Genomic DNA, 25,578 nt, shown 5'->3' on the forward strand with positions numbered 1-25,578 from the left:
TATATGTTCCTCATCTTGTATAGATGTTGCCTTTTAATCAATCAAATTCTGAATATGTAGATTATACTTTTTAACGTTTTTGATTATCACTTGCTAGCATATCTTCCTTTTTAATAGAAAATTTGCTGGATACTCTGAAGAACATCTCCTGGTGACTTAGCAAAGAACTATGTAAACGACAAATATTGCCATTATCATATCTATAACTCCTGTCCTGTTTCTTCTGTTCATGTGGGAAAGTGCAGAAAGCTGTACAACTCCCTGTGGGCCACATGTGATGGGTTGGTGAGACCACCCACTTGTCAGTCACCTATTGTCATGATTTCAGGTGACAGATATCTGTTCATGTTCTTAAAGCAGTTGCTGTAATTACTGATCCTTTGAAGACACTAATTGGTCAGCTAATTGGTGCTTGGAGCTTGCCTTTGAAGGTGTTAGCTGTAACAATCAAGCAGCTGATTGTTGGTTATAGGGAGCCCTTCTGCAGAGAAAGCTGTTTAAATCCCAAATACTGGAGGATGTGGCTTTGAGTCCAAGCCTCTTCCTTCAGCCTTCTCAGCTTCATAAATATAGCTAGCTTAAAAATGAAAAAAACTAAGTGTTTCAGAATTCATAGTATTAATATGTTGTGATAGCTTGAATTAATAGCTTAGTTACAGATTTGGTTCCTTTGTCTAGAATTACTGTTATGGACTACCATGCAAATGTCCTGCACACATGCTCTATAACTTGAACTTGCAGGCAATATTTAACTTACTGGGAATCCGTGTATTTAAAAGTTGTGATAGCTCACGATTGCAAAGAGAAACTTAAACTGCCATTCTGTGACAAGCGGCATTTTTCAGTAACTCCAATATCCTAAAGATAAGATAGTCAAGGCTGACTATGAAGAAGGAAATGATCCAGGTTGCATATAACACCAGGTCATGTTTTAGTGCAAGAGCTGGAACGAGTCCAAGCAATGCTGCAGGCTCCCACCCTCCTCTCCTCCTGTACTCCTGCAACGTTTGGCTTCACTTTCCATGAATCTTGGCTTGCCCTTGACTACAAAGCAGAGTTTAGTGGTTTAAAACAAATCCCAGTTAGTTTTGAAATAAACCAGATTCATAATCCATAGTTTGAAGTTGCCTCTTTGCTTCATATGTTGGGACAAGCCAGGAAGTGAAACAAAATAATATAAGAGGAGAGGCAGGTGGAGGATAGGATTGAGACTTTGGTCATGATAGTGCTAAACCATGATTTAGTGTTAATGTGAACCAGACCATTATTGAGCTGCTTGTGTTTTAGGGAAGGTTTTTTGGTTGCTTTCCAGTAGCAAACATATAGTAGGAGCACACAACTTCAAACTTGATCCGTTTGACCTAAAGCTTGCAATGAGTCACCACTACCACTAGAAATCTTGGGCAGCATGTACAACCTGTACTGTTTTTGGAAGGTCCTGTCATCTAAAGAGCAAAGCAGCTTTTGTTGATTGCTTTGGCCTTGCTCTCATGCCATATCAGTTATCAGGTAGGACAGAAGTGCTATGATTGACCTTGGTTTACAAAAGTGCAAAAGGTTGGCTGTTCTTACTGTCTGTTTGGGATATTTTCCTGATGATGCAAGGTAGCCAGCGGCCGAATAACCCAGCCTTTATTTGCAAACTGATTTGGTTAGAGTGGTTGACAGCATAGCACGTTTAGAAGAAGTATACGTTTAACTTGACCCGTTCTCCCATCAGACACCCACAACATTCCAGAGCTCAAGGTTACGATAACAAAAGATTGTCTTGTTCTGTACTGCTCCTGAGTGAGATCCAAAAATGACTGATGACACCCTAACATTTGCATGACCTTTCATTGTGCTGAGGGTGTTCACATATAGCCGTGGGTTCCATTTGTGTCCCTAGGTTTGTGATACCTCTATCTCAGAGAAATTTGGAAATTTGAAAGTAGTAATTTAAAAACCTTCCTCTTCTGATATTCACTGTAGTCATTTTAATGACATTCTCAGTCCTACTCTGCACTAATACCCTCTCATATTTTGTACATCTGAATAAAACAGTGCTTTCCCTTTTTATATGACAGATCAACCTTTATACCAAAAAATCGGAGCCAAGTCTGAGGAAAGTGCTGTTTAAGTATTTCACATTATAATATCTGCACCTTGTGAAGTCCATAGAATCATAGAACTGTAGAGTTGCAAAGGGACCACAAGGGTCATCTAGTCCAACCCTCTGCAATGCAGGAATCTTCTGTCCAATGTAGGGCTTGAACCCACAACCCTGAGATTAAGACTCTCATACTCTACCAACAGAGCTATCCCATGATTCATAGGTTCATTCATCTCTGCTACTGCCACACACTCACTATGTACAATAGCATTTATTATTCCATGTATTACATAAATTTTGATAGTCTTATTTCGCCCAGGGATACAGGTTTCATGAGGCTTGAAACCTAGGAGACTTAGCTGCTAGAGCCATGTGTGAAAAAGAAGGGGAAACACTCTTGCCTTGATGAAGGCACCACTTGATTCTGCTGCAAGTGCTTCTGAGTTGGACGATATATTGCAACGGTCTAGATTTGACTGTCCACTCATTTAAGAGGGAAGCAGTGTACAGCTCTGGTCCACACATCTCAGGAAGGCTGTTGTAGAACTGAAAGAGATACAGGAAGCAGCAACCAAAGTGACTAGGGTCCTGGAACAACTTCTCTGTGAAGAAAAGTTTGGAGCTTTTAAATTCATTGGGCGGGGTGAATAAGGGGGAGCATAATAGAGGTGCTCATTTGCTTAATAGTGGGAGATTCAGGAAGTAACGCTTCACACAGCATATAGCTAGACTATGGCATTTACTACTGCAAAATTTAGCAATGGCCACCAACTTAGGTGGCATTAAAAATTGATTTGGCAGATTCATGGAGCATACGGGTATCTAGCGGCTCGTTTTGATGGTTAAATACTACCTCCAGGACAAGAGACACCATGGCTCTGGTTTACTGTGATTTACTTAATGTTCTAAAATGATTCCATGTAGTAATGAGAGGCATGAAAACAGCATTGAGCTAGTTCAGTCATGAAGCACTGGGCACACCTCACTCTGCAGTAAGCAGGATTCATATCCTCTGGGCAAAGTGAGCACTTGATGGTTGATTACTCAGCAGGGCCTGTTTACTTCATTGTGACTAGTGCCTCAGATATACCCCAAGGCTGTGAAGTCTACAGCTGCGCACAAACCATGCATTCAAAGCACATGACTTCCCCCAAAGAATCCTGGGAACTGTAGTTTAAGGGTGCTGCAAATTGTAGCCCTCTGAGGGGTGAACTACAGCTTCCAGGATTCTCATAATGTGCCATTCATTGGTGAAAGTCTTCCTTTAAAACAAGGATTTTGAAGACCTTGTAGGCACTTATGAACTATAGTTGGTATACTGGAAAACCATATAACTTTCCAAAATCACACACATAGATATCTGTGTAGCTCTGTTTTTCTAATATTGCATAGTTCTCTCGACGTTTGATACTTTCCTATAGTTTCAGTGCTTCAAATTGAAGCCAAAAGCAAGAGTGCAGGCAGGACACAAGTTTCCATTTTTCCATCAGAAATATTAACTTAAAGTCTATATGTACTAAAAATAGTTCTCTGTGTTAATGAACTAAAATCTTACCATTAATTAATTAAAACACCTTTATTCATGTTGCAGCCCTATTTCAAAGGCAGCCTGGAGATGTCAGATGGCTCTCTGACATGCAGTTTCCCCCCCTAACTTGATCACCTCTATAAAGTTCAACATCATTATGAATCCACCTCTTCCAGTGTGGTGGGAGCCAGTGTGGTGTAGTGGTTAAGAGCAGTAGTCTCGTAATCTGGTGAACCGGGTTCGTGTCTCCGCTCCTCCACATGCAGCTGCTGGGTGATCTTGGGCTAGTCACACTTCTCTGAAGTCTCTCAGCCCCATTCACCTCACAGAGTGTTTGTTGGGGAGGAAGGGAAAGGAGAAAGTTAGCTGCTTCAGGTAGTGATAAAGCGGGATATCAAATCCAAACTCTTCTTCTTCCATCGTATATTCATTACCTTTACTTGGATATAAATGTCATGGAGTATAAGGCTATCCATGCTTACTAGCTACAATGGTTATGTTTACCTCCACTCTCCTAGGCAGTATGCCTCTGAATGTCAGTTGCCACTCAACAAAAGTGCAGAGAGTGCTGTTGCGCTCAGGTTGTGCTTTTGGACTTCCCACAGGCATCTGGTTGGCTGTTGTGAGAACTACAGTGCTGAACTAGATGCACCGCAGGCCTGATCCAGCAGGCTCCTCTTACGTTCTGGATTTAAATAAACCTTTTGGCGAAAGCAGTTCTAATTATTCATCAGTTCAATGTGCATAAGTTTCCACATGGCAGACTATTTTGAAGAATGCCTTCTCAGCCTTAGGAAGAAATAACAGCCCAGTTCACTGCACTTTTGCAAAAAAACAAAAGCTAGACGAGAGTTTTATGACCCCCGCCTTCTTGTAGCTACATAGTGTTCTTTAGCAAAGGGGCTGTAAAAACCCCTTCACTGTTGCTAGTGATACAAAAAAAAAAACAAGCCACGAACTTGTAATCCCCTAAAGCCGGCCTAGGGACACTATGGGCATTTAGAAATGTGTACATTGCCATCTTGGATTTGGCAGAGCAGATTTCCAAACTAGCTAACTGAACCCTGCCTTCCCAAAAAGCCGTTACTTTTGCCCACCTAAAATTGAAAAGGGAACTATAGTAGCACAGTTGCATTGCTAGCCAACAAGCAGGCAGCATTTGTCTACTTGAATGAATAGCATCAGTGTTTAAGGACCTGTGGGCATTCAGGCAGAGTCTTGGCAAATTACGAAAGACTTGCTCGATGAAGAGAGGATGGAGCTCCCAATGTCTGCTTCTTTTTGTCTAAGGTTAATTTAATAGGAACTTGTGCTTCTTGATGCTTGCCCTTTCTCTTTGTTTGCCTTGTATCCCTAATCCTGACACTTCTGGCTTCTCATAATCTGCACTGACTTAATTTCTCAGGAGTATCCTGGGTATAAAACCTTCCCTTTCAAGACCTCCTTGGTCTGCCACTCTATGCAAATGTGAAGGTGCAGTTCTTGTGGATGTCCCTTTGACTCTGTATTAAAGGAGCTAAGTTAATTGGTCTTGAAACCTACCTTTTCCTCTTAGTACACTTCCAGATTCACTGTATTGACTGATTACTGTTTTACCAACAAGAATATGCACATAAAGTTGTATCCAATCAAGTTTTCCCACTGGCAGAGATACCTCTGCAGATGCAACAACACTTCTGTCCTTTCTGTTTGCCCCCACAATCTTATCTAATAATTCTAACACTATTTTGGATAGAAACGGAGGACATCCATTATTTAAATGATGGAATATTTGGGTGAGGGCAGCCACCTACTTGAGAATATGCATTGTATTAACTTCAGCCATGTTTCTGACAGTATAGTGACATGAGGGCTCTAACCACAGTTGTCTTGGAGTAAAAATAGTTCTCCGGAATCCTAGGTATTGATTACTGTGAGAGGTGCAGTTGCTAGATATTGGGTTGGCACATACATAATAAGCCAGAATACTTTGAAAGTGAAATGAAACATTAGTGAAGGTGTTTCTTCCGTCCCTCAAGAGAGTAGAGGGGGAGCATGCAGGTCCAAAGCAGGCTGTCTCTGGCTCACGGACATAGCATTAAAACACAGTTTTACAGAGTGTGTGAACCAGCCCAATGTGCCTTGTTATGTGACCCAATTTGAAACTGAGTTATAGCATATTTGCAATTCAGTTGAAATATATAGTGTTCTTCTCAAAGTTTTTCAGTTGTGTCTTTGTGACACATGCATACTATAAAAGTCTTCGTATAATGTAAGTATTTAAAGCATGTTCACAGCATTGGTGGGGCGCTTGTAACTTTTGAAATGTGGCTGGACTCTAATTCCCATCAGTCCCAGTCAAAATGGTCAGTGGTCAGGGATGATGGGAGAACTTTGTAAATCAGTAACATCTGAAGAGCCACTGGTTCCCCACCTGTAATTCGTAGGGTAGGATTGGCTAGTACACACCTATTTTAAAGGGCTTATTGTACTTACAACTTTTGCTTTTCTCTTGTTTAGGACTTTTCAGAACTGGAGAAGAGAGATCCCCAAGAACTAGTTGGTGAGTATGAACAAGCTCTAGCATGCCTGTTCTCGTCTATGTTTCCTTGCCCTTCCTGCTCTTCTTGGTTGGCATATGATACAGTAGTGGGGATATGCTGGATTTTTGGGAGGTTGCCAGAGGTTACCATTTTGAGAAGAGCAGAAACATTTATGGAAAACTTCCATTGCAGTCATTGTTCTCCAGTCTGCTGCTGCTGCTTAGGTTTTGGAGCAGGGGAAAGAGGGAAGCCACCCCCCATTGTCAGGCCAAGGAACCTTTGCTTTGGCATGCATGTCCCTTGGAAAGTGCTGCAGCTAAAAGGGAAGGCTTCAGCTTTTGTATGCAGATACCAATCCTCTATACTGCAATACTTTACTTACGTGCAAAGCAGTTTCACATTCTTTGAAAATTTGTTAAAGGAGGCTCATTTCCCAAGGGGTAAAAATGTTCGTAAAAACTTTCCAGCCACTTCAATTATGCTCAGCACTCTATAGTACAGTCGTACCTTGGTTCTCGAACACCTTGGTACTCAGATGTTTTGACTCCCGAACGCCGCAAACCCGGAAGTGAGTGTTCCACTTTGCAAACGTTTTTTGGAAGCTGAACGACCGAAGTGGCTTCTGCGGCTTCCGATTGAGTGCAGGAAGCTCCTGCAGCCAATCGGAAGCAGCACCTTGGTTTTCAAACCATTTCGGGAGTCGAATGGACTCCCGGAGCGGGTTAAGTTCGACAACCAAGGTACGACTGTATAGGCACAGATTGAATTGGTCACATTTGTTAATATTTTATTCCCATTCATTCCCATTCATAGGAAATGCTACCTGTATAAACTGTGGTTTTGATACTAGTGGCTGCATCTTGCTTCTTTGAAGGATTTTCTGATGCAGCAACTAAATGTACCTTAGAGCAGGGACTCCCAAACTCTGATGTGTGAGATTCAGGTGTCCCATAGCATGTCAGTAAAAATGCAATTAAAAATCATACAGCACTTAGGACAGCACATTGCAATCGCTACAACTAGCAGAAAAATCATTAGGTGGTTGCCTAGAACCCCAGCAATTTTCAAGTAGTCAGGTGTCTTAGAGCATTATGTCTCAGTGTCTTAGAGTTAGAGCATCATGTGGTTCATTCTTCACACTACACACGGGTCCTGCTTTACTAATGTTCACTGTGTGGAAATTCACTTATCCAAATGTGAGGAATTAGTACCCAGACCTTGCTATACACACCACAGAATCAGATATCTGAACAAATAGCATTTTTTTACTTCTTTGTTTGCCTTTTGCTGGTTGGCTAAAGAATGGAGGGGGAGTCATAAGATTTTTCGGGGGGGGGGGTTGGCTTTTGGGTGTCAAATACCCTTGTTCGGGAACGGACTACAAATTTTGCCATAGGAATCAATGGAAATTGTTGGTTCATTATGCAAATGCTCACTTAACAAATGATTTCCAGGGAATTCATTGTATTTGATAAGCTGGACATGTGCATATATGCAAAATTGTATAGCAGTTTTTCAGTGTATATGAAAATATACGCAGTACTCTAGAGCTTGTATACAAGAGTTGCAAATGTATCAGATTAGAAAAGATCAGAATGTGCTGATCTTGTTCTGCATTCTTGAGCCCACAAACAGAAGCCAGTAACTGTAGTGGCCTTTCAAAATTGGATGACTCAGTGGCATATTGATGCCTCATATACTTCCCTACAGTTCTATTGTTAGTTGCCAGGAAATAACGAACACCCTCTCTCCCAGGCATGAAGTTATAGCTGGCCCATCCCATTTGAGACTGAAGAGGATTTAAGTATATAAATGATGCTTCCTTTTGGGTTAGAATCGGGGGAATGTCTCAGGGTGATTTTGCACACTTGGCTGCAGTTCACCAGCTGGCTGTAAATGTGTAAAATAATTTAAAAGCACTATTTATTTGCAGGGTTTATTATTCAATGCAAGATCAATTGCAGAATGCGTTATTTAATGAAGAAGAAAGTTGACCCTCTCTCTATACCAGTGTTTCTCAACCTTGGGTCCCCAGATGTTGTTGGACTGCAACTCCCATCATCCCTGAGCTCTGGCCTTGTTAGCTAGAGGTGATGGGAGTTGTAGTTCAGCAACATCTGGGGACCCAAGGTTGAGAAAGGCTGCTCTATACAGATACCCTGTAGAAGATTTATAACTACGTAAGTGGTGAACCTGCAGTAAAATGTGATGCAGCGCTCCTCTTCAAGATAATCATCCTTTATTTCCCATCCTTCAGTTTCCCCACTCCCAATGGTCAGCATTCCATACCCACTGAGCAGACTCAGTCCTTACTGCATTGTTGGTGGGATCAGTCCATCTCTGCTTAGAGTTTATTCTAAAAATACTTAAGCAAACCTTGGGGTTCCCCCAGCCTGTTGTTACCTCCCTTTTATGGGTGGGAGATGCTGCTTAGTCTAATGGCAACTAATTATAACCAATTAATAAAAGCAACCTAGTATCAATCTAGTTTCACTTTAATCCATTTAATACTAGTGGCACCACGGTTTTCAAATGTCTCTGTTGACGAACGTTTCGGTTTTCGATCACCGTAAACCTGGAAGTAAATGCTTCAGTTTTCGAACACTTTTTGGAAGTTGAACATGCCACGTGGCTTCCGTATTGAGTTTTCAGTTATCAAACGTTTCAGAACTCGACAATCTTCCGGAATGGATTACGTTCAAAAACCAAGGTACCACTGTATTCCAGTCCATGATCTAAAATAGCCCTTAGAGTGGGGTGAATTACTGGTAATAGTAGGTAAGCTTATGGCCGTCTTAATTCCAAACCTTTGACCTGGCTAATAAAACTAGCTTTGTTCAGTTCCTCTTGTAGCCTTTTGGCAAAAACAGAAACTTAAAAGGAGTCCCCAATATTGTTGTGGAGACTTCTTCCATTATTCTTCCCTTCAGAAATCCATTGGCATAATAAACATAATTGAGAAGCATAATGATAGAATTCGATGAGCTAATTGCTTATTTCTTACTACAGCTCTTTGTCTTGTTTTGGTATGCTGGAGGTACTAGCTAAAATTTGTAGATCTTGTTCGGATCCTTTGCAGTCCAGAATCAAGCAAGGAACCACTGCATTTGTCCTTAAGGCCAGCCAGCAGCTTAAATTGCTGCAGAACCTTAGCTGGAGTCAGTTATCTCTTTAGGGATTTTCATCCATATTCATGGTATGTCAAATAGCCAACTGTGGACAATTGTACAATCCCAGTTCTGTGTTTTGGTTTTCACAACCATGGGCTAGGGACACATATGGTGTCAAAAGCCTCCCTGCTACACATTTAGACGATGGATTTGGGCAGCCAAGTGGCCACTAGGACACTTTAAATGTGATCATATGAGAATGATTCCCCATGGTGGGTAATTGTTTGTATCAACCCCAGTGCAAAGCTTCTGGTCTTCACAGCATGCATGGTTTGGCGTACAAGAGGCATTAAAGGCTGTATTTTGAGGAAGGATTTTAAAGGCACTAGCATTCCAAGAAAATGCTCGTGAGGCAGCAAAGAGGAACTGTAAATCTTTTTGAATTGAGAGAAAAACCTGGCCCTGTTGATGGACAGGGAAGTAAGACAATAAAAGTTTTTGGCTGGTCGTAAGATGAAAGAACCGGAAGGTGATGTAGTACTATAGAAACCCTTGAAGTGGCCAGTAGATTACTAAGGAAGGAGAAGGATGCCTGTCCGATTTGTGGGTAAAAAGCCAACTGGGCAGATCAGGTTCCTTGTATATAGGGCTTGTATTCTAGCAATACAGTTCCAGTTGTAGTTTTAGCCCCAGCTTATTGGTATATGTTCCCTGTGGCTTCCATTGCCTTAGCCAAGCCCTTAGTCAAACCATAGCTTCAAGGTATGAATAATTATTTACTTCACAAGCCAGAGGTTGGGTGTGCCTATAGTGGTGAATCATGCTGATATTCAGCTTCCTGCATTCCCCTTGCAGTACGCCTTAGGCTGGAAGCCAGCAGGCGCACACACCCAGTCAAACGGTACAACCAATGTCAGGTCACCACACCTGACTGGCACAAAAAGTGGATTTGATCTTTGGGGGAAATGACAGGCTGTATAATGCACACAATGTCTGAAAGTGCGCCCTGGCAACATATATTCGTTTCCATTTATTGCGGAATTAAGGTGAAGGCAGCAGGTGTTATACACCCCAATGTTGTACATTTCACACTGTTTAAACTGCTGTAACAAAATTTATTCCTGAGACTACCGCCTTGATTTCAGTACATTGATAAACAATTGGTTCTTGGTTATCTTACTGTGTCACTCAGGAGATTGTATAGGGGCTCCCTTGGGGCACTTTTTATGGCTACTTGTTAACTTTTGTTGCTGTTATCATAAGAAGCGCCTGACGCACAAGTCTATCGCCATTTCCTCTTGGGTGCAGATTGGCATGCGGGGAGAAGGTGGCACATAATCTTAAAACAGAAAAGAGCGAGGCTGAGAATGGGGAGGGGGATAGTGAAAAGTGCACAAGTCTGAATTCTGAAACAAACCTTCAGCCATATGAAAAGCTAAGTCTCAAAAGAATGCTTCTTGATTCCCTTACACACTGAGCTCTGGTGTAGTCAATCATAGGAGAGCGACCAAATTTCAGGTGTTAAAATATTAACCCATTCGCTACCAAAGAAGCTCATTAAATAGATTAGATTTATTTAGAAAGCATGTGCAAGGATGCAATAAAATCCCAAACCAAATTATTAGAGGAAAACATATATAGATGAAACTAACAGTATTTGCTGCCTAATTGTAAATGCCATCTCTCTAGCATGCCACTTCTGGCACTGTTTGCCATTCCCTGAGCTCCCCTCAGTGTCTTCTGTAGAACAGTATTAAATCCTTTTCCTGCCTAACAAGGACCCTCAAGAAAACACAGAAGCCTAATACCTAGCTAGCTTTAAATTGCACATGAGGTTTGGGTATCTGACTTCATTAAAGTCTTTTAAAAAATCACCTTTTCCCTCAGATGTCTGGTCTCCGTTGTAATGAAACATTGGTGGTACCACCACTTGGTACTTGAGACGTTCTTAATTAGAAATGAACACACCCCTCACATCACTGGCTTTGTAACCTATAACAAGTCCGTAGCTTGTTGTCAAGGGGCTCTGGAGCCAAACTGTGTTCCTCTGGGGATGTTGGCAAGATTTCTATTCTTCACAGAAGCACATTCTCTGGAAATGCCAAAGGACATTTCTTTGTTACTTGTGACTGCTAGCGAACTTAACCCTAAATAGCATCCTAATGGAAGAGCATGGTGCTGGAGAGGAGGGCATGGGAGATGCCCAAATTGCAGAATTCTGAAGGCAGAATTAGAATTTTAAACTGAAGCCCAGGTGTTTGTTTGCCTTTGATTACGGTGGATACAAACATGACAAGACACCAGTGGTAAAAAGCTAGAAGCAGATGCATGGCTAAGTCTTCCGACAGTTCTATATGCTCATGTTTGTAGAGCCGTCCTGTCTTCAAAAGGTTCAGAGCCGATAAGAGCAATAGGAATATAGCAGAATATTTTGCCCCTCCATCCTTTGATGGACATAGGAGTCAGTCTTTCAGTTAATATTAACTGGAAGCAAGTAGTGTAATACAGTTGCTTGTGCCTGCCTGCGACTGGGGAAATCTTTCTGCCGACAGATGCTGTTTACGATGTAAACATTACTGCCCCAAAACTAGGAAAGTTCTAATCATGTTATTATTATATTATTTAAAAAATGGAAAAATGCAGTGGAAAAGGGATTTCCAGGATGAATGCCCCCACCCTGCCCACTTTTTAAGTAGCAGCCTGTTTTCAAGCTCAAAGAAAAGCATTTGTTCACAAACGGCATATTGTCTGAGCTTTTCAGGCCAAGACTGAAGGCAGAGCCTGATGCCAAGGAAAGGGACAAGAGCGTGGTACACAGTGTCGCCTTGGAATAATGTCCTTTTGAAGAGCAGCCTTTTTCCTGTACTTGTAGAAACATTGTGTCTAATTCTCTCTATCACCAACAGCTCACATGCATTTAAGAACAAAACCTGGACGCTGCTGCATGTTGGTCAGGTTATGCCCCTATTTTGGCAGTTGTGATACATTTTAAACAAGAAATGTTCAGCATTTGACCTGTATCTTGTTCCAGTTCTCTCTAAACAATGCTCTGCTGCATTCAGTTCTTTTGATAAACTTCAGGCTTTCACTTACCCCTTTTAAAAACTGATTTGCCCACATAATTTTAGAACCATCATATTTTGAGATGCAGATTTGGAAATAATTGCAATGCCAAAATTCTTGGTCATCAATGTTGGGTGAAATATTTAACTGGCAAGAGGCACTGATCACACTTCTCGATGCTCCCGTGGTAGTTCTTAAACTGAATAAAGTTTAAACAATAATTGTCTGTGGCTAGCAATTTGCTTTAAGAATAATCAGCAGTTGTTGTGTTGCTTTTATTAGGTACTGTGCCTTGCATATGAACCAGTTGTCACCCTGATCTAAACCAATGCTAATAATATGTGATAGTAAATATGAAAAACACTTTCCCCAAAAAATTAAAGCTGAATAATTGCGTTAAAGATAGAAGCATTGAGCTTCCAGTTTCCTGCATGTCTGCCAATGCACTTGCTTCTCAATCTTCAGAAACCACTGACAAAAAGAGGATTGTTTCTTTTTAAGATCAGAAGTACAGGAACTTAACATGCTTAAATCTCTTTAATGCTCTTTGCTATTCTAATGGCCTCCTTTCTATTTCTAGCTTCCTTCTCTGAGCGAGTAAGAAACATGTCTCCTGATGAGATCAAAATTCCTCCAGAACCCCCTGGCAGATGTTCCAACCACTTACAGGTCAGCTTAATTTTTCATTTTTCAAATCCTATTTCTGTAACCCATGTCATATATTGTATCTTGTTGAGGTTTTGACTGTAACTCAAAATTCCACAAAGGTTGCTGGTGTTCTTAACCACCTTTTTTGTTTCAGCCAGCCTTGCAAATAATTATTGAATTTGCATATTCTTGCTCACCGCTGAGCAAGGCCTTCCTACCTTTGCCTTCCTACCTCAAGCCCCACCCAACCCCCTGAAAATCCACTCATGAAGGTCAAGGAGCCTTCTGGGATGGTGTAGAATGTGGTATGGAGAACTAAAATGGGCATGAGACAGTGGGAATCTGGTCCTCCTCTGCCTTTGAGCTAGGGCACTGTCAGTGGGCGGTTCCCTAAACCGGGTGGATGGAAGGTTGCCTGCTCCTGATGGGATTACACTCCCTCTGAATGAGTGAATATGCAGCTTCTGGATCCACTGCTGTCACCTGAGGCTCAGGTGGCCTCAGTGATGCAGAGTGCCTCCCATCAGCTTCGGCCGGTGCAGAATTCAGCAGCCAGGTTGCTTACCGAGGCAAGATAGTTTGAGCATATAACGCCAAACCTGGCCCAACTGCATTGGCTGCCAATTAGTTTCTCAGCCTAATTCAAAGTGATGGTTATGACCTATAAAGCCTTAAATAGCTCAGGACCACAATATCTCAAGCACTGCTTCTCCCTATAAGAGACCCTGTGATCGTCATCCACAAAGAGGCTGGCAACATGAGAACGAGCCCTTTCTGTGGTGGCTCAATGCTTGCGGAAAGCTCTCCGCAGGAAAGCTCACCTTGTGTCTTTAGGCGAATACATTTAGGCGAATCCCTCACCTCCCAGGCCTTTGGCTCATTAAACAATTTATGGCCATTTAAATTGGGGGGGGGGGTTGTGTTACTGTTTAACTATGGTATGTATTTTTGTGTTTCTAAATAGTAAAGGGCCCTGTGATCCTCAGATAAAGGGCAGTATAGAAATTTAAATAATAATAATAATAATAATAATAATAATAATAATAATAATAATGACAACAACAACAACAATGTAAAGAACAATCCAGATAAAGGTGTGTCTATTGCTTTTAAGTGTAAAAGAACTCTTTTGGGGGCATGGGAGTGTGCCATTTAACTTCTCTTTCAATACATGTGTGTTTGCTGTGAAGCATTCTGGAATATTGCCACTGCTTTGTATTGATTCTATGACTCTTTTTCTGTGTAGGACAAGATACAAAAGCTGTACGAGAGGAAGATAAAAGAGGGCATGGACATGAACTATATCATTCAAAGGAAGAAAGAGTTCCGCAACCCAAGGTAAGACTGTCTGGTTGCATCTAAAGGGTTCCACAAGCTACATATAGTCCTCTTCTGTATTTGTAACCTCTTCAGTGAGAGGAGGGCCTAGTTAGATGTGAATAAAGATGTGCAACACTGAAAAATAATGTATTTTGATTGTTTATTTCAGCATCTATGAGAAGTTGATCCAGTTCTGTGCGATTGATGAACTTGGCACAAATTACCCCAAGGTGAGTGGAACAAATAACTTGGGTGGGGAGGGGGGATGTTAGATGGGATTCCTGACGTCTGTGAGAATAGGTTCCTATTCTCCAGGTTTTTTGGACAGCTGGATGAAACAGTCCATTGAATGCAAGCAGTTACCTGTCTTTAATACCTCACACCATTAGAACTGATGAGGGGGAGAGCAGGGCCTTACTCACTGGTCCCGTCCCTTCCCATCATCCAGCTCTGTCAGTATACGCATTTGAAGATAAACACGTGGGTTTGGAACTTTGCATGATTTAGGATCCTAGCCATGACGAAGATGCAATAGAGGGGATGGGGCGAATGAACATAGCCCCACTCTCACCTCACGCAGTTCTGGCTAAATACCCTCTGCACAGAATTCAGTACAGTCTCAACGTTCTGCTGTTACTGAGTTACTCTTCCCCATAGTTGTGCCAAAGTACATGACCTGATCAAGGCGTTTTAAGGGATGAACGTTCTGTGACAGCTAATCCCCTGGCCATCATTCTCTGTCCTTTAGCACCATCTTTCTTTCCCATTTGGATTCTAGCTGTTAGGATAACGTTGTAGGGTCTATAAACTTTTATATATTGACTTTTTTTTTTAAGGAAATAAACAAAACTGGAATGCAGAATTAAGAGCATTGCCTTCTAACTTGATATACTGTATATCTTAAAATTCATATTTACATAACTTTTCTTTCTCTTCTCTTTTTTAGGACATGTTTGATCCTCATGGGTGGTCTGAGGACTCCTATTATGAGGCACTAGGTATTGCATCCAGCTTTTGTTTTGATACTCTCTCTAGTGTTTGTGAATGATTCTGGAACTGGTTTAATTGAACCTATTTATCTGTACGGTACCTTTTCTTTAAGGAGCTCAAAGCACTGTACCTGAGGATCTATACCATCCCCCCCCCCCTTTTATCTGAATGGGAAGAAACTAGTTGCTTGTTGGCTGTGTCCTGGGGAGAATATTTTTATTGGAAAGGGCTCTACACCGAAAATATTTTTTGGGGAAGCAGGCACACTTAAGAATCCATGCTATCAGTGTCTTCTTAAGTGTTGCAGCCCTGTTGATCCTCCTGACATGGGAAGCTCTAATGTGGATTCAGAATTGCTTTGCGGTGTTGAATCTATTGAGTGTGCTCACTGTTCTGTGGTTCTATTTCCAGCGAAAGCACAGAAAATTGAAATGGACAAGCTGGAAAAGGCCAAGAAGGAGCGAACTAAGGTACCAGATTATAACTTCAAAATAGAGAGAAATTATTATGATCTGTGCTCCTTCTACTGAACTTAATCCAACTGCTTAGCCACCCAATCACTAAATTTCTATTAGTCACACTGAGCAAATCAGAAATTTGCTTTTTATATGGGTTTCCAGTATTCTTGAACCAAGAGCATGAGGTGTTATTTGTGATACTTCACAATTTATCTGTGCATTCATGCAGAGCCACCCCATTGCTATCCATCATAAAACAGAGCAGACTAAATTAGGAGAGGCCTGAATTTGTGTACATTACCCAAATAGTTAGCAAGACATGCACACCCCTTTACATAGCAGTTTAGAGTTTCCTGGCAGCAGATATTTCTGTGGCTAACTTCTTTGTCTCCGTCATTCGGTTTGCCCCTTTTGTTTTACTTCCTGTAATAAGTGCCCAGCTCTGTGATATTGTTTTCTCCCATGATCATAGACTTGGAGACGTGTGCTCAGACTGTGGTTTCTCTGGTTGCTAGATTGTAATCTGTAATGCAGACCATATAAGTCATGCATGTAGAGACATGAATTGCAGAAGCATAAATTGTACAGTGAAGGAACGTGAGATTCTAACCTCGTTATTTGAAGTATCTTATGGGATTAGAGAAGGACTACTATTTGTCCCTCCAAAATCGCTCCATCTGAGTCTGAAGATGAAGTTGGTCCCCTTGTCTGGTGTGTGGGTGTGTACACACACACACAAATATTTTATTAACTACTAGCAGCTAGTTATATCTGTGTTTTCGTTTATTGAATCTCTAACAACTTATATAGTTGTGTGTCTTCAACAGTCAGCAAAGATGTCCTGCTCATAAACCCTTTTTTGTGATGTTCCTAATGCCAACGAATAGGTATCTTAAGTGCAGAATATGATTTGCTTCCACTTCTTTTCTAGATTGAGTTTGTAACAGGCACTAAGAAAGGAACAACAAACGCTCCCTCTACAACCACCACAACAGCCAGCACTGCAGGTGGTGGTAAGTTAAACATCCTGACTTTGCATCTTAACTCTGGAACACACAAAAGCCATGGAATCTTCATCATATGTCTCTTCCTTTTGGCATTTACTGTGAGAGAGCAAATAAACTGCAAATTATGTTTGGCAGCTGAAAAGTTTGCCCCCCAAAAAACGACAGGATCTGAATTTTTTTGATGCAAGCAGAAAACTCTGATTCGGCAGCCAATACAAACTGAGTAACTTAGAACAGAATTCATGAAACTGTAAAATTAAGTATCTTATATATAATCCCATCTGCAGAAGTTGAGCATTCTTACCAGAACAAGCATGCTGATAGATACTGATAGAAGTATTTGGGGGGGGGGGGGATTACATTTTATGTCATACTGTGGAAATGGTCTAATTACATAGGAATTGTGATGCTCTGCAGGATCTAGCTTATAGGACAGTGGCACTGTATTTACTTTTGGCAGAGAGACTGACAGCTGTAATTCTATGGGGACTGTAGAACAGGGATGGAACACTTTCAGTGGCGTATTACAGATTTTCAAAACACAAAGCAATATATAATTTAGACTGTTTTGCAGGAGGTGGGGTAGAAATACCATAAGTAAATAGATGTAATTCTTTGGGGTTTCAGTGCTTTTAGAGTGCCTTCTGTCATAATCTGCGTTCTTATGCAGACTGTCCCACTTCAGAATGGTGGTGGAGGAAACTGCATGTTTAAAAAGTTCCCGCACAGAAGAACAGGAGGGGGAAATGGATAGACTAGTACAGGGATGTCCAACAGGTCGATCGGGATTGACTGGTCAATCCCCGGGAGGTTGCAGTTGATCGCGGGCTCATTTTCCTTTGCTTTTTCCTAAGAGCACCCGGCCCCACCCTCTCTCCCCTGCCTGTATTTTCTCCTGATCTCTGTAACGGAAGACAGGCTTTTTGCTGTGAGGCAAAATGCTTCCACAGCGCTCTTTTGGTGATCCACTAATTCCCTTCCCCCTTAAATGTCCCCCCCCCCCAAAAAAACGGAACTTTCATCCCAGAACCCCAATAAAACAGGCCAGTTCCCACCTCTAAAGAAAGCTCAACAACTTCAACCTGAACCCCTAAAAAGGGGGGTAGATCACTGCCAGATTTTAATTCTGAAAGTAGATCGCAGTCCCTCGGGAGTTGGCCACCCCTGGACTAGTAGAATCCTTCTCCCTGATGTACTAGACTCTCACAAATAGGGGGTTGCTGATATGAAGAAATAATTCAGAAATAATTCAGATAATTCTGGTAGCAGATAATAATTCTGCTACCAGAATTCTAAATTGGGACAGTCATAGGAGGGCTGTGCAACATGCTTTTTGGAGCATGTAAGTTGGTTCTGTCAGCATGGAATGGCTGAAAGCGTCATCATTTAAGGGTTGCTCTTCAAGGAATAGTGACAAAAAGCATCTTGTCTCATCTGGGCTGCTGAAATTAATGCTTGCTTTTTACATACACAGATGCACAGAAGAGGAAAAGCAAGTGGGATTCTGCCATTCCCGTGACAACAATAGCTCAACCCACCATTCTCACTACTACTGCAACACTGCCAGCTGTGGTAACCGTCACAACCAGTGCAAGCGGCTCCAAAACAACAGTGATCTCTGCAGTTGGCACCATAGTGAAAAAGGCAAAGCAATGACGAGTGCAGTGAAGAGACTGACTTTGATTCATGCCAAAAGCACCACTTGCAGAAGTCAGAGGGGTAGGAGATACTCTCCTCCTGGTGCAAAAATGAAAGACTGTTTAAAAAATGGACACACAAGAAGAGGAGGAGGTGGCTATGCATAATCACAACAGATATCTATGCGTGAAGAAGCTCTCTTTGTTGGAGGAGCTGCCCCTTACCGAGTTGCGTGCAATGAAACGTCAGTGTGTAAATATTAGTTCACTAAATGTTGTATTATAATTGTGACTGTCTTAGGATCCTTTGAACTCTGTGAAATGAGAACTTGAGCAAGAAACTACTGAAGTCAATCAGTTGCACTGTGAACCATTCAATACTGAGTGACATCTACTTGCTCTCGCTTCTCATCTCTGCCTCCAGCAATTACAGGCAGGGGTGCCTTATTCAGTTTTCCTGCAGATAATTGTAAGAGTCATAAAGAATTGATTGTATATAGGCTCACTTTCATGCAAACCATGATAGAGACTTGTGTGGATTGCCCTTATGTCTCCCATTTAGTTTCAGTCATCTGGGGCTGGAAAGCCTGGACATTTGAAACTGCAAATCAACACTGATGTTTATGTCTAGCCGTTCGAGAACCATTGCGCATAATTTGGACTCTACTGAGGAGAAGGAGCTTGTGAAACAGAAAGAAGCACCAAATAGTTTCTACAGATGTAAGCTGGTGCCAGAGCTCATTTGCCCCCTTTAAATGTCAGTGTGCATGTTAGTGACATAGGTACCAAACTGTATAATTGCAATAATGCTGCCATTTTCACCATTCTCATGACAAAGATGCTGTTGATTTGTATAAGCTTTCTTACCTGTGTAACTGAACTTTGGAATATAAAAACATTTTTTTAAAAAAATAATGTCATTTTTTGCTGCCGGTGTTTAATCTTCCATTCTAACTGGTAGAAGAAAGTGTAACACAGGTGGAGGAGAAAATGCTAGGGGTGCTGTTGCTATACTGTTGCTATACTTTTAACTCATAGAGTCAAATACAGTGGTACCTTGATTTAAGAACAGCTTAGTTTATGAACAACTTGGATTAAGAATGCTGCAAACCCAGAAGTAGGTGTTTTGGTTTGTGAGCTTTGCCTTGGAAACAGAACATGTCCCACTTCCTGTTGAGTGTGTTCCATTTGTAAATTGAATTCCATGCTGCTATGGGAAAGCATGCCTTTGGTTTATGAAAGGACTTACAGAACGGATTAAGTTCATAAACCAAGGTACCACTGTACTCATAGTCATTTCTATTAACACAGCTGACTAAAAATTGGACATAAGAGCCCTGTTCCCACACAGTGGCCAACCAGACTTTGGGGAGGAAGTCCACAAGCGGAACATGACAGCAACAGCATTCTCCTGCTAATGATTCCCAGCAACTAATATTCAGAGGTATCAAGGCTAGCAGATTTAAAATTTTAAAACTATCCAGGTTGATGGCCGTCTATGGAAAATGACAGTGTAAAAGCTTAGGCCTAAAAGTACAAGAAAGGTGGTGTATACTGGGAACTATGTACTGCAAAGTGCTCCAAGGGGAGGCTTCAGATGGTCAGAATGCAGCCTCTCAAGTCTTCTTCTGCACTACCTTGATTCTATCCAGAGACAGTTCATGCTACTGGTTTGAATATGTGAATGGTGTAGGCCTTTATACCTCAGCTAGCCTCTCCCCCATATATGTTGACATCAACAAAATGCCTTTGGAGATTACATCTGTGCACTGTTGGCACAGAAGCTCCTTACTAATGGGGCCGGTTATGGAATGAGTTCCCTAGGCATGTCTACCAGTATTCACCCCTGCAGTCTTTTCAGAAGATTTTAAACCAAAACACTCCCTGTCCCAATAGTCTGAAAAAGTGTCCCATTGATTGCAATCCTCTGCACACTTGCCTTTGAGTAAGCCCCAGCTATGCCCAAGATTGAATAATCAGTAGCCTGCTGTAGTCAGTCCTCCGTATTAACTTAGCTGCTCCTTGACTTGGGGTGTAGTTGACTTTTTAAATTTGTTTTTTCATATTTGGTTTTATTATATTGATTTTGTAAATTGCTTTGAGCAAAGAGAAGAAAGCTTGGCATGTTTTTTTATATTAAAAAAATACTTACAGGTCAACATTCTTGCCTCTGTGCTTATCAAAACAGGGGTGAAAATAAAAAGTATGGAGATTTTGTAAAGGCTCAGAAGGGCATGCTCTGAATTGCTTTCCTTTCCACACCCCTCTTCTGAAAAATGATGCTGTTTGTGAGAGATCGTTCTGCTGAGCTTTATCATATATCCTCTGACAACTCCCTCGCTGCCCTCAAAATGAGTCAGAACTGCTGCTGCTATTGAGTCTCCTGGAGGAGACGCTTTATAGTCAGATACAGCTGCTTTCTTGCGGCTGACTAGCTGTTCCTTGTTTTCATATTCAACTCTCAGTGCACCCACTGAAAGGAACATTTCTTAAACCCATGTGTTAAGTCTACTTGGAATAAAACTTAGTTGAATACCACCTTTTGTTATGGTTTAACCTGCTTTTAAATCTTTGGCACAACTCTGGCTATTTTCACTGCATGCCCAATAGTGAGTATGAAACTAATAGCAATTTGCTAAGATGCTGTGGCAAAGTCCCTCTCTGCCCTGCTACCCCTCCAAGTCTGTTCCAGATTATCAACTTGATGCCATGCTCTCCATGATGAACGGAACCCTCTGGAAAGAGACCACACCTGCTGTAAAATGTAAGAAGTGGGTCCTAAGACCCTTAAGCCCATTCCTTAAAATACAATCTGAACAAAATTGGTGAAGCAGCAAAGAGTTTATTGAATACATACATTCTTGCAAGAGCCGGTGTCCAAAGTAGGCACACCCAAAACTGACAAAGCATAAGCTTATACAGTGGTGCCTTGCAAGACGAAAAGAATCCATTCCGCGAGTCTCTTCGTCTTGCGGTTTTTTCGTCTTGCAAAGCAAGCCCATTAGCAGCTTAGCAGATTAGCGCTATTAGCGGCTTAGCGGGCTTAGCGGATCAGCTGATTAGCGGATCAGCGGCTTAGCGGATCAGCTGTTAAGCGGCTTAGCGATCAGCTGTTAAGCGGCTTAGCGGATCAGCTGATAAGCGGTTTAGCGATCAGCTGATAAGAGGCTTAGCGGATCAGCTGATAAGCGGCTTAGCGATCAGCTGTTAAGCGGCTTAGCGGATCAGCTGTTAAGCGGCTTAGCGGATCAGCTGATTAGCGGCTTGGGGAAAGGGGGGGGAGGGAAAAAAACCTGCAGGAACTCGCAAGACATTTTCGTCTTGCGAAGCAAGCCCATAGGAAATTCGTTTTGCAAAGCACCTCCAAAACGGAAAACCCTTTCGTCTAGCAGGTTTTCCGTCTTGCGAGGCATTCGTCTTGCGGGGCACCACTGTATTCCCTATACCCAAAGCGCAACTTCCCTTCCTTGTCTCCCCATTAGCTGGGTACTAAAAGGTTTACAGCCTATCACGACCCCCTAATTTACCTACTAACATTCCTGCCCTTGTTGACATCCATTCCTCAGATTTCGACAACCACCACTTCTGTTTACCGTATTCCTTATTTGGTCTATGTTTCTATGCATTTACATACTGACGCGAGCGACAGAGCCAAACCTGACCACTAGTCCCAGCTGCAAGCATTCTAACCACAAGCTGTTTTTAGTTCCAGCATTGTGACTTATGTGATAAAGCAACATCCTCATTCCTCACACCTGCATTCCTTGTAGGCATGTTCTAAGCCTAGTGAGCCATTGGGGAGATCTATTGATCATGGAAACTACATGCTTCACAGGCAAATTGGCTCTGATTCTATCTCTGACATCTTCAGGTAGTGGGAAATTTCCTGTCGGAAACCGTGGAGAGCTGCTGCCAGTCAGAATTGACGCTACTGAGCTAGAGAGGCCAAAATTCTTGACTTTGAGTAAGGCAGCTTTCACTGATCCTGTAAGTCAGAGCAAACGAACACCAAAGGAACTGCCTCTCCCTACTGCTGTTTACTCCTGACATGTATTGTTTTCAGCCTTCTGTAAGCTAGGGTTATATATTCAACTAACTTTTACTGAGAAGTTGAAATAAATGGTCATGGCTAACGTAGGTCCATTAGTTTCAATGGGCCTACTCTGAGTAAAAGTTAGTTGAATACAGCCCTTAGTGTCTGAACCTTCTTTTCCTCTAGAAACACCCTTCCTTGGCATGCTAGAACAGCTCCCATGCACTGCAGCTCTCAAAGCTACACAGTGGAAGCAGCAGCAGCACACACCCATAGCCTCCAGGTTCACCATTTGGAGCTTGTAAGGTGGGGTTGGTAAAGTTTGTTATGTTTACCTCAGCAATAAGTCCACCTGAAGGCTCAAGGAAAAGTCTAAAGGCTTTCTGTGAGGTGTGAAACTGCTAAATGGAAACCAAGTTGTCGCTCAGTGACATCAAGGGCACTAATCAAACCATTCCTGTGATGTGCATTTAAAAAAAGCACATTGCATTGGCTCCTCTTGCTGGTGGGGAAAAGACTGCAGTTTCCCAGCAATAAAGCCATTTTAAGTAGTGGGATAATGCAATGTCCTTGAATCTCTTTGAAAGCAGAGATCATTCCTACGTGACAAATTGGCAGAAACAGTGTTTATTATTACAAACTGATCATCTGCAAAAGTTTTTAGGATAAGTGTATCTTAAAAAGGTAAAGGTACCCCTGCCCATACGGGCCAGTCTTGACAGACTCTAGGGTTGTGCGCCCATCTCACTCAAGAGGCCGGGGGCCAGCGCTGTCCGGAGACACTTCCAGGTCACGTGGCCAGCGTGACATCGCTGCTCTGGCGAGCCAGAGCCGCACACGGAAACGCCGTTTACCTTCCCGCTAGTAAGCGGTCCCTATTTATCTACTTGCACCCGGGAGTGCTTTCGAACTGCTAGGTTGGCAGGCGCTGGGACCGAGCAGCGGGAGCGCACCCCGCCGCGGGGATTTGAACTGCCGACCTTTCGATCGGCAAGCCCTAGGCGCTGAGGCTTTTACCCACAGCGCCACCCGCGTCCCTAAGTGTATCTTAGTTCTTAGGAAAAGCAATATATACAAGTTCAAAGGCATTCTCTTTATCAGGAACTCTGATTATCATTTTAAAAAAAGAAAAGCTTTGGGACAAGCCCTTGGCTCAGCTTCAGCCCACCTGTGGAACACAAGAAGTGTTGTTCAGTATAGGGTGCCACGAAAGAGTTTCCTGAGCCACTGTTACAATTGCATACAAAAAACTGGCCCATGGGGGGAAGCAACTAGAAACACTGCCATATAAGCAGGCATGCAAATTTAAAGAAATGGGGGGGGGGGGTGCATGCGTGCGTCTGACTTAAACAAAAAGTCTTGCAAGGACAGTTTTCAACTGAAGCCAGAATATTCAGTAAATAGACATTGGGACTACATTGGTGCCTCAGGTTAAGTACTTAATTCGTTCCGGAGGTCTGTTCTTAACCTGAAACTGTTCTTAACCTGAAGCACCACTTTAGCTAATGGGGCCTCCTGCTGCCGCTGTGCCACCGGAGCACGATTTCTGTTCTCATCCTGAAGCAAAGTTCTTAACCCGAGGTACTATTTCTGGGTTAGCGGAGTCTGTAACCTGAAGCGTATGTAACCCGAAGTACCACTATACATGTTTTTGTTCAAACTAGACAGTGTTGGATAACCTCAGCCAGACTGGTGTCTGCTTATCAGCTCCTAAGTTTTCTTGGGATGTGGCAACTGTAACAGCAGGAAGAACGAAAGCTTAACCTTGCCTGTTGTTCTACCCCACCCTCCTCCAGACAGTGTTTCAATATTGGTCTAGAACCCGGTGAGGACAAAAGTGCCAAGCCACAGATGTTTCAGGAGGAGGAGTTATGCATCAACACATGCAAAGACACCCCATAACACCATTGCACGTCAGAGAAATGTTACATGCAGCTATGTTACAAATTTGGCAACTGAACACCTTTCTTGACGATTTCGCTAAATGACTCAACATAAGAACAGCTATATCATTTGGCCACCTTAGATTCAAGTCAGAATATCTGCAGCAAAGTTGATCCTTCTCGGGAGGGAATAAACGTGCAAAAATACTTAATACAAACAAACTACAGAACACTTTTCGCAGGGAGGGAGAACATTTGCTACTGGGATCAGCCACAGCAAACTGTGGCCAACATCTATTCCCATTTTATTAGTGGAACTGAGGCTGCAAAGCAGCTGTTCAACCAAATCTCATGTGGGGTGTGAGAGCCATTATTTTACTTATTGGATATTATTTATTAAAAATATTTTCACCCCAGTTTTGAATAAAATATTGTCCAGGTGACTTCAACATGTCAATAAACAGTAAAACAGATGATGATGAAGCAGCAGCTGAAAGCACTTCAAGTCTCTTAAGGGTATGTGCACATCAGAGACTTAAAATGCAGCAATGTTGTTTTCACCCCCTATGTTTCAAGCCACACTAGCTCTACACCAGTGTTTCCCAACCTTGGGCCTCCAGCTGTTTTTGAACTACAATTCCCATAATCCCTGACCACTGGTCTTGCTAGCTAGGGATGATGGGAGTTGTAGTCCAAAAACAGCTGGAGGCCCAAGGTTGGGAAACACTGCTCTACACACCAGATTGCTCTACACACCCCATGGGCATTGCATGATTCCCCCCCCCCCCCCGTACCTGGAACATCCCGAGCTCCTATTCAAGGAAGCTGTAATTGGTGCATGTACAACAGCTGTCTGAACTGTATGCACCTTAGCTTAACCACGATGTGTTTTCAAATGAAGGAAAACACAATGAACAGGAGTATTTCTCGAGAAATACAAGATACAGATAGACTGCGGCTAATGTCATGTGTACTTGGCTTCAAACACCAGTGGTAGGAATGCACTGGAAGCAGAATAAACGGCATGTATTCTAAGGCTGTCCAGTTCTATACACACTTAAGGGGAGAAAGTTTCAGAAATAATGAATGAATGACTATGAAAATAATGTCATACCTATGCCTAAAAAAAGGCTGCTCTGGAATAAGGGGGTACGACCCTAAGAAGGATTGAGGTGCCTCTCTTCTCCTCTGCACAAGATTGCAGCCTAAGTGCCTGCTTCAGGTAAATAAAAACAAATAAAACTTCAGCCCCTGTGCTAACACATCAGGTGTAGTTTCTGTCTCTTG

The 25,578-nt window shown here is 42.2% G+C and overlaps 1 protein-coding gene across 2 annotated transcripts in view; it reads left to right on the forward strand.

The window, feature by feature from the left end:
• The window catches only part of SAP30BP (SAP30 binding protein), a 33,469-nt gene extending 12,935 nt beyond the window's left edge, over positions 1-20,534 (forward strand). For both annotated transcript variants that reach the window (XM_028716902.2, XM_077924209.1), the window contains 8 exons: positions 6,120-6,162; positions 12,896-12,984; positions 14,210-14,301; positions 14,453-14,513; positions 15,230-15,281; positions 15,685-15,743; positions 16,663-16,744; positions 18,213-20,534. In XM_028716902.2, the coding sequence (XP_028572735.1) occupies positions 6,120-6,162; positions 12,896-12,984; positions 14,210-14,301; positions 14,453-14,513; positions 15,230-15,281; positions 15,685-15,743; positions 16,663-16,744; positions 18,213-18,394 (660 nt within the window). In that variant the 3' untranslated portion in view covers positions 18,395-20,534. The remainder of the gene's footprint in view (positions 1-6,119; positions 6,163-12,895; positions 12,985-14,209; positions 14,302-14,452; positions 14,514-15,229; positions 15,282-15,684; positions 15,744-16,662; positions 16,745-18,212) is intronic.
• Positions 20,535-25,578: the final 5,044 nt, after the last annotated feature.

This window comes from Podarcis muralis, chromosome 2, assembly GCF_964188315.1.
Source record: "Podarcis muralis chromosome 2, rPodMur119.hap1.1, whole genome shotgun sequence".
In the NCBI taxonomy this organism is placed as follows: domain Eukaryota; kingdom Metazoa; phylum Chordata; class Lepidosauria; order Squamata; family Lacertidae; genus Podarcis; species Podarcis muralis.